The 14,105-nt window shown below is 45.1% G+C and overlaps 1 protein-coding gene across 1 annotated transcript in view; it reads right to left on the bottom strand.

The window, feature by feature from the left end:
- NELFCD (negative elongation factor complex member C/D) overlaps window positions 1–13,089 on the bottom strand; it is a 46,034-nt gene extending 32,945 nt beyond the window's left edge. The window contains exons 1-4 of the mRNA XM_082271717.1: window positions 12,952–13,089; window positions 9,971–10,083; window positions 6,553–6,662; window positions 3,531–3,640 (exon numbers count right to left, since the gene is read on the bottom strand). Coding sequence (XP_082127843.1) covers window positions 3,531–3,640; window positions 6,553–6,662; window positions 9,971–10,083; window positions 12,952–13,020 — 402 coding nt within the window. The 5' untranslated portion in view covers window positions 13,021–13,089. The remainder of the gene's footprint in view (window positions 1–3,530; window positions 3,641–6,552; window positions 6,663–9,970; window positions 10,084–12,951) is intronic.
- Window positions 13,090–14,105: the final 1,016 nt, after the last annotated feature.

Below are 14,105 nucleotides of genomic sequence, written 5' to 3'. Positions count from 1 at the left end.
TGAATGCAGGTGTCTCCAGTTGAAGCATTTGGTCACATCATTACCGCAACCAATAAGAGCAGGGAGGATTTATTACCATTTGAGTGGCTGTGTATATCAATAAACTTAGAACGTAGTATCTCAAAGATCTAGAAGATCATTGTGATGATGAATGGACGGGAAATACCGTCATTTATAGAGAAATGGGAAAATGAATTAGGAACACGGGTGAACAAACACCAATTGGCGAAAATCATGAAAATGGTACATAGCTCTGCAGTAGACATAAATACTATAGAAGTGAATTATAAATGCCTGACAAGAGGGTATAGAACACCAAATAAAGCACATAAGTATCAAATAGGGAAATCACCATACTACTGGAGAGGTTGTAAAGTAGTGGTAACAATGGCCCATATATGGTGGGTGTCCAAAAATAAAGAAATATTGGAGAGAGGTATTACAGCAAATAAAATAGGTTACAAATATAGAAATTCTAGAAGACCCATGGGTCTGCTTATTCCACACTGCGAAAAACCCAATAAAACAATATAAAGATACAGTGATCTAATGAACGCTGTAAAAAGTCTAATACCACGACATTGGCAAGAACCAGAGAGCCCCATTATAAGAAATTGGATTTAAAAAGTGGAGAATATATATATATATATATATATATATATATATAAAAAAGGAAGAATCTTTTTCTGAAGTATGGGAAAGTTGGACAGAGTTAAAAAATAATAAGAAATATGGGGAAATAGTCTGACTAGAGGAGACAGGGTAGGGGAGAAATGAAGGAAAGGATATAGCTTTGCTTTTAAAAATGTAGCAGGTTTTCCAGGCCTGATATGGGTCTGCCATCGTTACCGGTTACCTCTCCAGCCCATGTGAGCACTGACACATGGACAACTCCGGCATCTTTGTTTTGTTGTTTTTATTGTATTTGAAGGGGATGGGAGAAGGGAATGAGTGGGATACTCCTTTCGGCTCAACTAAGTACAACTTGGGACTTTTTCCTGAAAAGGTCTGTTAACGCTACCTTGATGCCAGCCGACGCTCACTGATGCTTGAATCACACTGTAACTTGGAAGAAGTGCTGAATCCTCGAATTTAAGTCCAGAAGACTCAGGACTGTGAAGTATTGAACTACTGACACTGCAAAGTCACTGACTACTCCCTCCAGCCTTGCACTGGCTTGAGGTAGCTTGACGTGAATTCCTGTATGGCTGCAACTCTCAACTGATACTCTGTACAATTCAGGGCCCAAACTGCAGGCGCCCCCTTTACACTTTAGCTCTTCAGGGTCCACTGACTATGTACCCCCTCTGTAACTTCAGGGTCCTCAACCCAGGTACCCCTGACGCTGGATCCCAGAACCTTCTCCGGAGCGGCCTCCTCTAACACTTCAGGCAGACCCCCAGGGGCAATCCTCAGTACTCACGACCTGTGTAGGCTTTCCTGGGACTGGACCCCTCTCTCACTCTCCGCTGGTTCTCGGCACACCGGATCCCCTCAGCTCAACTCAGCACTCCCTGAATTCTCAGGCGACACCCCGAGACATGCGTACTGTCCCTCCTGGGACTCTGCTTCCCGCCAAAGACCATGAGTCATGCGCCCCCTTCAGACTTATACCCCTTCCCAGATTCCTCTGCGGCAAAATCTGCCTTCTGGGGTAGATACAAGTCGGAATGTATCGCTGATTGTGTTTCCTCCACTGCCCTATCAGAAGCCTCTAATAGAGCCAGTGAGGAGACTCCCCTCTCAGGAGACACACTTGGAAACCATGACAATCTACCTAGCAAAAGAAACCTGGCCCTGCTGTAAGGCAGACAAGGCCCACTATGCGTTTACCTAGCACCTACTTGTAGGGTGCTACAAAAATAATAAAAAAAAAAAAAGAGAGGTGGGGAGGGAGGGGGGCTAATAAACAAATATCAAGATGTGTATGATAACAATTTTAATGTTTGTATTGGATATTTTGAAATTAATAAAGCGGTTATAACCATAAACACCAATGACCCAGTGCCACTGAAAGCCATGCATGCCCATGCCATCACACTGCCTCCACCATGTTTTACAGATGACATTGTGTGCTTTGGATCATGAGCTGTTCCAAGCCTTCGCCACAATTTTTTCTTCCCCTCATTCTGGTACAGAAAAATCTTAGTTTTATCCATCCAAAGAATACTTTTCCAGAACCGGTCTGGCTTTTTTAGATGTTTTTTTGGCAAAGTCTAATCTGGCTTTTCCATTCTTCTAAGAATGGTTTGCACCTTGTGGTGAACCCTCTGTATTTGCTCTTGTGAAGTCTTCTCTTGAGTGTAGACTTTGACAAGGATACACCCACCTCCTGGAGAGTGTCCATCACTTGTCTGGATGTTGTGAATGGGTTTTTCTTTACCGTAGAGAGGATCCTGCGATCATCCACCGCTGTTGTCTTCCGTGGACATCAAGGCCTTTTTATGTTGCTGAGCTCACCAGTGCGTCCTTCTTTCCTCAGAATGTACCAAACTGTTGATTTGGCCACTCCTAATGTTGCTTCTATATCTCTGATGGATTTGTTTAGTTTCTATAGCCTCACAATGGCCTGTTTCACTTGCATGGACAGCTCCTTTGAACGCATGATGTAGGTTCATAGCAACAGATTCCAAATGCAAATACCACACTTAGAATAAACTCCAGACCTTTTGCCTGCTTAGCTGATGAAGAAATAATGAAGGAGTAGCCTACACCTGGCCATGAAACAGCTTTTGATTCAATTGTCCAATTACTTTTGTCCCTTGAAAAAGGGGGGTGGCTATTCTTAGGAGCCGTAATTCCTAAACCCTTTCTCCGATTTGGATGTACATACCCTCAAATTAAACCCAAGAGTGTGCACTTTCATCCCATATGCATTATAAAACCATAGCTTGAATATGTTTTGGTAAATACCTTAAAAAAAAAAAAAAAAAAAAAAAAAAATTGTGCCCAAATATATATGGACCCAACTGTATTTTTCATTTTGTCCACGGTGCAAATTATTTAGACTAAGGGCAATGTCAATGTTATTGTGAGCTTATAGAACCTTGTGATTTTTTCCCTTCAGTTTAGAATAGTGTGGGGGTAGACATATAACATTGGTTGGGATTTTATTTTACTGCTATCCAGGGCTCCATTAGAGAGATTTTCCCTCACTCCCTGTACTCATAACAGCCATACTGGAACTAAGGGAAAATCTGCAACAACAGACAAAATAAAAAGTAAACCCCTGTCAGTTTATTATTGCTATCTGCGTCTCTGATGAAAATTTTCCCTCACTTCCTGTTTGGTGAAAACAATGTCACTGTGACAGGAAGTAGTAATGTATTTAAAGGAGCTCCAGATTAAAGTAAAAAACCCAACATAAGTTCTGATCCTTCCCCATGCTATCCAAAACGAAAAGACTTTAATAGTTGTCTGAAAGTTTGCTGTGGATGTAGGAATGTGAATGGATATATGGGTGTTTAATGTATGCAATATTGCTGGACTCCGATGGGTTTTCAGAAAGGCTGGGACCTACAGAAAAGTACCTCTCCTTCCTCTGTGAAGATGGAATCTGCTTTACGTGGATCAAAGTGTTTAATGAGCAGACTTTTCAGATGGTTCTCCACCGTTTCCTGTACCTGCACCGGCTCAACACCTGTAAAACACAAAATCTGTAAGCTGATGAAAAACTACATGTACCAGCACTCTAGTTTGTGGTTAATCAACAGCTATAAGCCCTGTATATAAAGCCTCATTATAACCGCATATTACAAAATCTGCTTCAAGGCTCAACAAATCCCAGGCGCCAGGTCGCCATGGTAATTAGAAATTGCACCCTGGAACCGGGGCATTTGTCAGCCAGGTTAACTTGTCGGATGGAAGCACTCGCGCCGCTGCCTGAATGCTTCCACACACCCTGCCTGACCCCCCCCCCCCACTATGTATCATGGGCTCCACGTGCCACCAGATAGATGGGAGGGAGGAGAGCAGAAGCACATCTTCAATCCTACCCTTCTTGTTGCTGACCCAGAAGTGACGTGTATGACGTTACTTCCAGGCCCCAGTTAACAGTTTCCCCAGCCATCAAAGCCGGGAAAGAATGTAATGTAGTGTGATGTGTATTACATGACATTCACTGGAGCACAGGGGAGACATGCAGTGTCTTTTAGACCCTGGATGTCTCAGAGAACCGGTCATCACATAGGGTACTTTTTGTGTTCTATGTAATGGAAAAAAAAAAAAAAAAAAAGTTAAACATTTTTTTTTTTAATTGTAAAAAAAAATGAAGGTTACACCCAGCACATAAAATCCCTTTACCCAATGAAATGGAGGCTCTCTAACCCCACATATATACACGTACAAATGTAAATGCACAAGTCGGGTCGGCTATGCCTGAAAACATTGGTTGCAACACACATTACATATTGCTCCCCGGAAAAAGAGAAATCGATTCTGTATGGTGCATCTAAATTTAGTTCCCTTTGATTTGGTCCATATGGTACGGTGTATATGACACATCAGCGGGGCATACTTGTGTCCTCCCCTTTGCGGTTTCTATAGGAACAGCTTGTCGGGGACGGAAGTTGTTGTTGCCTGGATGGGCGGAAGTGACGTTACGCGGTGATGCGCACGCCAGTTCCGGGACGAGCGGCGTGCGTTCCACCGCTGTCCCGCCGCCCATGTATACGGAAACCGGAAGCCGTCACGACCTGGATGGGCGGAAGTGACGCTATGCGGTGGTGCGCACGCTAGTTCCGGGATGAGCGGCGTGCGTTCCACCGCCACCCTACTGTCACAGTATACCATCCCAAATATCCGGGTAGCCGACTTTACAGCGAACACCATTGGACCACCAGGGAATATGCCCAATATGCCCAGTATAGGATAGTGGACTATCGACCAACACGATGGTCTCAGTTCGATGCCCTACTTGGTTTAGGACCACGACATGTACAGGTCAGTTTACCATATCAGTTTTTATCCTTATTATTATTATTTTTTGTGAAATGGAGTCCACGATGAGCTGGGAAGTTTTTTGGATAGCTCACCAATGGAATAAATAGTCGCGTGGGGCTTGCCAACTAAAATGTAACTACACTTGTGACTTGCAACAGCTTTTGGGTAATTGGCTGTGTAGCTACGCCCATTTGGGCGATATCTCCTCCCACATCCCCCAGGGGTCATGTGGAGGCCTGGCCCTACATACTATATTTAAACTATGGACTTGACCATGGCCTCCAGGCTCTGAGGAAGAGGCACAGCCTCGAAACGCGTCAGCCCTCTGCTTCCAGTAAAGACGTTGATCCTCTGGTAGGAGGCAGGTGTATGGAATTGATGTGCCTGAAACTTCTTGTTTGTTTGTGAGTATTTGATTTTAAACAATTTTATCCAAATAAACTTGCTGAGGATAATGCGCTAGGCTGGTGCGCCCTTCTTTTGCTTTGTACTTCCACACACCCTGCCTGACCCCCCCCCCCCCCCACTATGTATCATGGGCTCCACGTGCCACCAGATAGATGGGAGGGAGGAGAGCAGAAGCACATCTTCAATCCTACCCTTCTTGTTGCTGACCCAGAAGTGACGTGTATGACGTTACTTCCAGGCCCCAGTTAACAGTTTCCCCAGCCATCAAAGCCGGGAAAGGATGTAATGTAGTGTGATGTGTATTACATGACATTCACTGGAGCACAGGGGAGACATGCAGTGTCTTTTAGACCCTGGATGTCTCAGAGAACCGGTCATCACATAGGGTACTTTTTGTGTTCTATGTAATGGAAAAAAAAAAAAAAAAAAAAAGTTAAACATTTTTTTTTTTAATTGTAAAAAAAAATGAAGGTTACACCCAGCACATAAAATCCCTTTACCCAATGAAATGGAGGCTCTCTAACCCCACATATATACACGTACAAATGTAAATGCACAAGTCGGGTCGGCTATGCCTGAAAACATTGGTTGCAACACACATTACATATTGCTCCCCGGAAAAAGAGCAATAATTCTAGCACCAAACCACCTTTGTAATGCTAAAATGATTACCTATAGGAGGCGTTTAAAGTATTACCTATGGAAATAATAGGGTACTGAAGTCTGTCGCCATTTCACAGACACGCAAATTTAAGGCTTGAAATTTAGGTATCCATTTACTCGGTGCAAAAATTTGGGTAATTTATTGCATTTTTGTGCCACCTAAAATTAACGTTTATGCGTTTTTTACCGAAACTTTGCGTTTCTTATACATTTGCAGTAATATCGCCTGACATAAAAAAAAAAAAAAATAGAACTACCACTATTTTATTATCTGGGGCAGGGCTCGACAAATCCCAGGAGCCAGGTTGCCATGGCGACTAGAAATTGCATCCTGGTGCCTGGGCTTTTGTCAGCCCACATGAGAGAAGGGGTTTTGTCATTGAAAATTAAGCTTTGTTAGTTTAAAAAAAAAAAAAACAACAGGCTCCTAATTTTTTTAGCTGACTCCTGGGTTCAAAGTGAATTTGTCAAGCCCTGATCTGTCCAATTGTATGCTGTATGATTTTCTGCTGTCATAAGCCATATTCTGCATTAACAGACCTGACTGAATCAGCCATTCAGCTAACAAATTCACTGTTTGCGCCACAGCAGTGTAATTCTCTGACAGCAGCTGTATGACGTTCTCTGGGGAGCCGCCGGCCTGGAAATATCTGGAGGCACAAACAAAGAAAATGAACGTTTTACAACTAGGCTTAGATTAGTAAACAATAGTTACCTAATGAATCTGTACACTATAAAGCCATCATTAAAATGTTAATGCAAAGAGTCAGAGGTGCTTATAGATACCATTATTAGCCTTTAAGGGGGCCTTGAAAGTTGGGGTACTCTCTAACATGTATACTGACTTTAGATAAGTCTATGCTTTGTCCCACCACCACCTGCTTCTTAGGTCTTGCTACTGACCAGCTGAAGTGGACCTTTCAGTTACTTTACAAGTCTGCATAAAATGTATTCACAAACAGTATAATTTTGATACTGCACCTTTATGAAAAATTAGGGATGCACTGATTCCGAGCATTTTCACGAGTATCGGTACTCGGGAAAATGCTCCGGTAACCAAAACTGGAAATGGTTTGCGGTGCGATCTGTGTCCATACAAACTTAATGGGCGCAACTCACACTGCAAAGAATTGCATGCAATTTGAACAGGAATGCAGTGCGATTCCTGCCCAAATGCATGCGATTTCCCCCACAGCGTGTGTGTGTGTGTAGAAAGGGAAGCGCCATCTAGTGGGCAATTTATTAAAACATTTTTAACTCACATTAACCACTTCTGGATCAGAAGGATTTACCCCCTAATGACCAGGCCATTTTTTGCGTTGGCACTGCGTTACTTTAGCAGGCAATTGTGCCGTCATGCGACGTCGTACCTAAATACATGTGATGTCCTTTTTCCTCACAGAGCTTTCTTTTGGTGGTATTTAATCAATTTTTTTCATCCTTTTAGACCAATTTGTACCCTGCTACATATTTTTGGTAAAAAAAATAAAATAAATCCCAATAAGTGTATTTTGATTGGTTTGTGCAAAAGTTATCGCGTCTACAAACTAGAGGAAAGATGTCATTTTTTTTTATTTTTTTACTAGCAATAGTGGCAATCTGGGATTTTTAGCAGGAATGCGACATTGCAGCAGACAGATCAGACCCCTGAAATTTTTTATACTTTTGGGGAGACCAGTGACATTACTACAGTAATCAGTGCTAAAACTATGCACTGTTACTGTAATAATGACACTGGCAGGGTAGGGGTTAACCCAGGGGTGATCAAAGGGTTAAGTGTGAGCCTAGGGGGTGTTTTCTAACTGTATGGGGGAGGGATTTAAGAAATGGACACAGAGACCTGTGATCCTAAATAGGAGGGAGGAACACAGGTGCTCTGTGATCATTTCAGAGAGAAGAATGGTCAGCTGTGTTTACAACAGAAGACCATCCGTCTCTCTCAGTGGGGAAGGGTCGCGGCTGCTGGGCGGCAATCGTGGTCGCCGCCTCCGTGGATCGGCATCCCGCTGCCTAGTGGGGGGCGGGCAATTTTGCATTTGCCAGATATGTATTTAATATGAATTATAACTTTTATTACCCTGCCTGCTAGATGGTGCTTCCCTTTCCATACACACACACAGGTGCGGTGAGGAAAATTGCATGCGATCCTTTGCAGTGCGATTTGTGCCCATTTAATTTGTATTGACACAAATCGAGCCGCAAAGTTTCAGTACTTGGTATCAGCAAGTACTTGACCGAAAGTATACGTACTCATACTCACAGATAAAAAATAAAAACGTATCAGGGCAACCCTAATGAAAAAAATTCATCCCTTTGCTTAGGTTAAGATAATGTTATCCATCTGCTGCAAGCAGTCTCCTCTCCCACAGAGATAACTCAGATCGGAGGAAGCTCAGGTAAGGATTGGGGGCACTGCACACTGCTGAGATTCAATTTATCTATGGCCGGCTTAACTATGTAGCCAGTCAACTGAGAGGCTACAACAGGGGCTGATCTGTGTCAGACATTTAAAAGCATGGCCAAGAACTACAAAGTTGCTAGGATTTACACGATTGTGTCATCTCTGAGCTGTCATCTGAAGCCAGGGAGTAGATGGTGACCCCGAATATCCTTCTGGAGAGAAAAGCAGATGAAGGCATTGGTGTTGGGGGGAGTGCTGTGATAAGTGCAGCCAACTGTCAGTATTTTTACTGGCAGCCAGTAAAAAAAAAAAAAAAAGTATTTTTCTCCTGCCAGTAAATGCCAGTGACAGGAAAAGGATGGCAGTTAGAAATATCGCTGTGACGCTTGGCTCAGAACTGCACACTTGCACACGTCTAGAGCTGGCCGAGACCATCTGAGTGCCTGCTACAGTGTATTCGGGTGGTGCTGGAGCATGGCGTGTGATGTTCTAGCACAAGGGAGCCGAGCGGAGCGTCTGAAGCCTCACGTGATGCAGGACTGGAGCAAGGCAAGCCAGGAGTGGGACTGTCAGTGCTGTTTGGAATGGAGTGGACTTAAGGGACCACCTGGCATGGAGAGAGACTGTAACTGAGACCATGTGTCGTGTCATTGAGGTGTCAATCACGTGTGCTGCTGCTGCACCTGTACGTGTCACTGTGATAGCCAATTTCATGTGTGGGAGCCGCCCATTCTAAGTTCTTGCCCTCCTGAGTCCTGTCCCTGAGCATTTACTATATACAAAAATAAAATAGGAAATCAGTTTTTTTTTTTTTTTTAATATCTACCTTCACTCACATTACTAACTGCATATTGTATTTGTTTATAGCCTGAATAGTGAAATTTGCACTTTAGACCCGGTTCACACTGGTGTGGCATGGGATCCGACTTATGAGAGCATGAAATGTCAAATTAAATGTTTGCCTATGAAAGACGTCTTAACTGATCCGACACAAATTGCTCCAACTTTAGAAAATCTTCCAGCACTACTTTGGTCAGACTTTGATACGACAAATGCCATAGAGTGTAATAAGGTTACAATAGGTTGGATCAAAGTTGGACAAAGTTGGATCAAAGTTGAACCTGGGCAGAAACTGTAAATTTGGAACTTTTCAAAATGCCAGGGAAGACTTGGCTGTGCCAGTAAAGTTTGGGTGCTTTGTCAGTAAACTTCAATCTGGTAGGTTGGCAACACTGGCTGTGATCTCAGAGAGGTAATACATACCTGGAAGTGTTACATTTGTATATTACTTAGCCTGCACCTGGCATGAAGACAAACATTGGTTTCTAGGTCCGCATTGATGGAAAAGACAGGCTCACTGCCAATATTTAGGTCCAGGTGGTAGCACTCCAAAGCACTGACATCCTAGTTAAAGTCATCATAACCTAACACTTGGGGTTCTGAGGATCCAGGGAGGGGGGTGGGTCTGAAGGCTACTAAAAAGGTATGTGCTGGGCCTAATGGGTGAATTTCTATAGTGTACATCTATGCAGGTTCATCTGACCTCAGCCGACTGACCTCTTCAAGGAGTTAAATATAGCGGGTTCCATGATATAGTCACGACTGCCCAATTTCTCCAGACATTCCTGCTGCACCTCGGCATCGTCCTCCCCTTCTGTATACTCTTCATCCTGCCACACGGGGAGCACAGGGATCATTGAACTCTTTCAAGCATTGCTAGGATATAAAACAGTCACATGACACAACTTCCCCGCATTCCTAACCACAAGCTACCAGTGCATGGATTGGGGCGGCTCTACCACTTTTATTGGAAAGCTGTTGATGCAGGTACTGAGCTCACAGCTGCAGTATATAAAACGTACCTTAGTAGACAGGCGGTGAACATGTTAAACACGCTGTATTTAAAGGGCACTCACATACAGAACACTTCTGCCTTCCCGCACTGCTTATCTGTAGTATATGCACCAATAAATCCCAACACTTGTTATTTTGTTTTGGCTAAAACAGGGAAGGGTTGGAGGCCTTGTCAGGTTTTTATTGACCTCAGGATAAGAAGAAGCGAAGCTAAATCCCTCCAGTGGGAACAACTGCTCCCCCATTTCTTGTATGGGTGTCACAGAAAGGTGAAGTGAGGAAACATGTCTCCTATGGAGTCACCAGCACAAAGAAAAGCTAAATAAAAAAAAAATTTGATTCTTCCCCATTCTAAGAGGGAAAAATAAAGGTTTTCCTGGAATTTCTCAGCAGAAGGAAGGACTACGAGAACTACAACAGATATAAAAAGTTTATACACCCCTAATGTCAGGTTTCTGTGATATAAAAAAAAATGAGACAAAGATATATAATTTCAGAACTTTTTCCACCTTTAATGTGACCTATAAACTGTACAACTCAGTTGAAAAACAAACTGAAATCTTTTGGGTGGGAAGTAAAAATAAAACGAAAATAATGTGGCTGCATAAGTGTGCACACCCTCTTATAACTGGGGATGTAGCTGTGTTCAGAATTAAGCAATCACATTCAAATTCATGTTTAGACCACGTTCACATTGGGCCAATCTGACATGTCAAATCGCATGCCAAATCGGAGCCAGGTGCCGGCACTGTCGAAATCGGTGTGACGCAGACTTTGCGGCGCCATACCAATTCCTAAAAGTAGTTTCTGCACTACTTTGGGTGACTGGGGGGGGGACCTGCACAGATGTCTGTCAAATCACCCCCGGAAGTTGGACTGAAATGCCGGTTTGAAATCATGTGAGTTCAGGGGAACTTGCATGATTTCAAACCCGCCCTCAGTGTGAACCTAGGCTCAAAGTGCCTCTGATTAACCCCCGTATAAAATTCAGCTGTTCTAGTAGGTCTTTCCTGACATTTTCTTCAGTCGCATCCTACAGTAAAAGCCACGGTCTGCTGGGAGCTTCCAAGGCATCAGAGGAATCTCATTGTTAAAAGGTATCAGTCAGGAGAACGGTATAAAAGAATTTCCAAGGCATTAGATATACCATGGAACACAGTGAAGACAGTCATCATCAAGTGAAGAAAATATGGCACAACAGTGACATTACCAAGAACTGGACGTCTCTCCAAAATTGATGAAAAGAGGAGAAGAAAACTGGTCAGGGAGGCTGCCAAGAGGTCAACAACATTAAAACAGAATTATGGGTTTAAATGTTCTTCCAGTAGTATACTTACCTAGGTGGATGCAGCATCGGTCCCTCGGCGCCTCTACACTGAGAGCCGAGCGATTGAACACCGCCAATCGCTCGGTTCCCCTAGCAGAGAGCTGCTGACTGTCAACAGCTCTCCGCTCTGCCTTCTCCTCGCTCATTGCAGCGCTGGGCTGTGGAGGGACGGGTAGTGGCCGGGTGTCGGTCCAGGCACCTGGTTGCTCCCAGCTTCCATTGTCGTGATGACACGGTCCCTGGACCAACTTCTGTGACGTCAGACTTCAGCCCGCTCCCTGCTGAAAACGGGTCACAGGATTGCAGAACAAACGTCACTCCTGTGATCCATAGGGGATGTACAGCCAAATGAGCTTTCCCCGTACATCTCCTTTAAAGTGGTTGTAAACCCACTATAATTACTTTTACCTATAGGTAAGCCTATATTAAGGCTTACCTATAGGTGCTGTATATATCTCATAAACACCGTTTAGGAGATATTTGCAGTGCATGCAGCCCATGACGTCATCGGCGCATGCGCTCTAAAGAAACGGCCGCCGATGCTGTTCAATCAGAGCCCTGTGCCGTGAAGCCTTACAAAGAAAAACATCCAAGCCTGGCTAAATTTTGCAAAAACACATCCGAAAATGTGTTATGGTGTGATGAAAACAAGGTGAAACTTTTTGGCCATAATTCCAAAAGATGGGTTTGGCAGAAAAACAACACTGCACATCACCATAAGAACACCATACCCATAGTGAAGCATGGCGGTGGCAGCATCATGCTTTGGGGCTGCTTTTCTTCAGCTGGAACAGGGGCCTTAGTCAAGGTAGAGGGAATTAGGAACAGTTCCAAATAGGAGTCAATATTGGCACAAAACCTTCAGGCTTCTGCTAGAAAGCTGAACATGAAGAGGAACTTCATCTTTTAGCATGACAACGACCCAAAGCATCCATCCAGGAACAAAGCAGTAATCACAATTGTATCACTAACTAGTGATATTCCACCTATCTTGATTCCCTACTTGCTCGCTCCATATAAACATTAACAGGGGAGGGGAAATCAGTTCATGGGAGCGATAGCATGAAAACCATGGGACCCCAGGAGGCTGCCATTGCAGATCTCCCCTCCTCCTCCTCCCTGGATATCAGCACTCAGGTAAAAACAATACAACTTTCACTTGCTACATGCTTGCTCCAGGTCTGTGACTCAGAATAGCCAGACAGATGGCTTTTTCAGGAAGCCCACGTTTTCCTTGTGACAGCTGCACTTTATAATAAGGATATTGACAAAGAAACATTCCCAACGACCTGCAACACAACGCTGTGTGTCCCAGACATTCGGTGCTGGGACTTGTAGTTCCCCCAGGCGGACTTACCCCTCCTCTGTCCTCCCAGTCTCCCACAATGCCCCCTCCACCTCCACCCATGAAATAATCTCCTTCCATCCTCCCAGATATGGGGGGTCCCCTGACAGCCTCCAAGCGCCTTCCCTTGTTGTTTCCGGGCGCTCAGAGATGACGTTCCCGCGCACCGGAAATACGAGCTCATCCTGAATCTTCTGTCATACAAAAGCGCCGAGCGACAGGAAACTTCCGGTGGCCATCACCGTTCCAGGAGGGGAGAGGGTTTTCCCATACGAGCCAGTAGAGGCGCTGTAGAGCAGCGTTCTCTGTCGCTCACAGTAAAGGGAAGACTGGCCCCACCGCCACACCCAGATCTACTTTAAAAGATCACCTGAGGGGGAGGGGACAGTGCGGACACTCCTTCTCTCCAGAGCTCCTCATTGCCATCTCCTTTCTAGGTGATTCCTCACATACTCCTTTCTAGGTGATTCTCCCAGGTGATCTGTGTTGCTATGGCCACCCCCCAGGTGCTTCTCATCGATATGGCCACCCCCCCAGGTGCTACTCATCGCTATGGCCACCCCCCAGATGCCACTCATCGCTATGGCCACCCCCCAGGTGCTACTCATCGCTATGGCCACCCCCAGGTGCTACTCATCGCTATGGCCACCCCCCAGGTGCTACTCATCTATATGGCCACCCCCCAGGTGCTACTCATCGCTATGGCCACCCCCCAGGTGCTACTCATCGCTATGGCCACCCCCAGGTGCTACTCATCGCTATGGCCACCCCCCAGGTGCTACTCATCTATATGGCCACCCCCCCCCCCCGCCAGATGCCACTCATCGCTATGGCCACCCCCCAGATGCCACTCATAGCTATGGCCACCCCCCAGGTGCTACTCATAGCTATGGCCACCCCCCCAGGTGCCGCTCATCGCTATGGCCACCCCCCAGGTGCTACTCATCGATATGGCCACCCCCAGGTGCTACTCATCGATATGGCCACCCCCCCCAGGTGCTACTCATCGATACGGCCACCCCCCCCAGGTGCTACTCATCGATGCGGCCACCCCCCCAGATGCCACTCATCGCTATGGCCACCCCCCAGGTGCTACTCATCGCTATGGCCACCCCCCCCCAGATGCCACTCATCGCTATGGCCACCCCCCAGGTGCTACTCATCAC

Source organism: Pelophylax lessonae, assembly GCF_965119305.1.
Source record: "Pelophylax lessonae genome assembly, chromosome: 11".
Classification (NCBI taxonomy): domain Eukaryota; kingdom Metazoa; phylum Chordata; class Amphibia; order Anura; family Ranidae; genus Pelophylax; species Pelophylax lessonae.
This window is presented reverse-complemented; position numbering and strand designations above follow the sequence as displayed.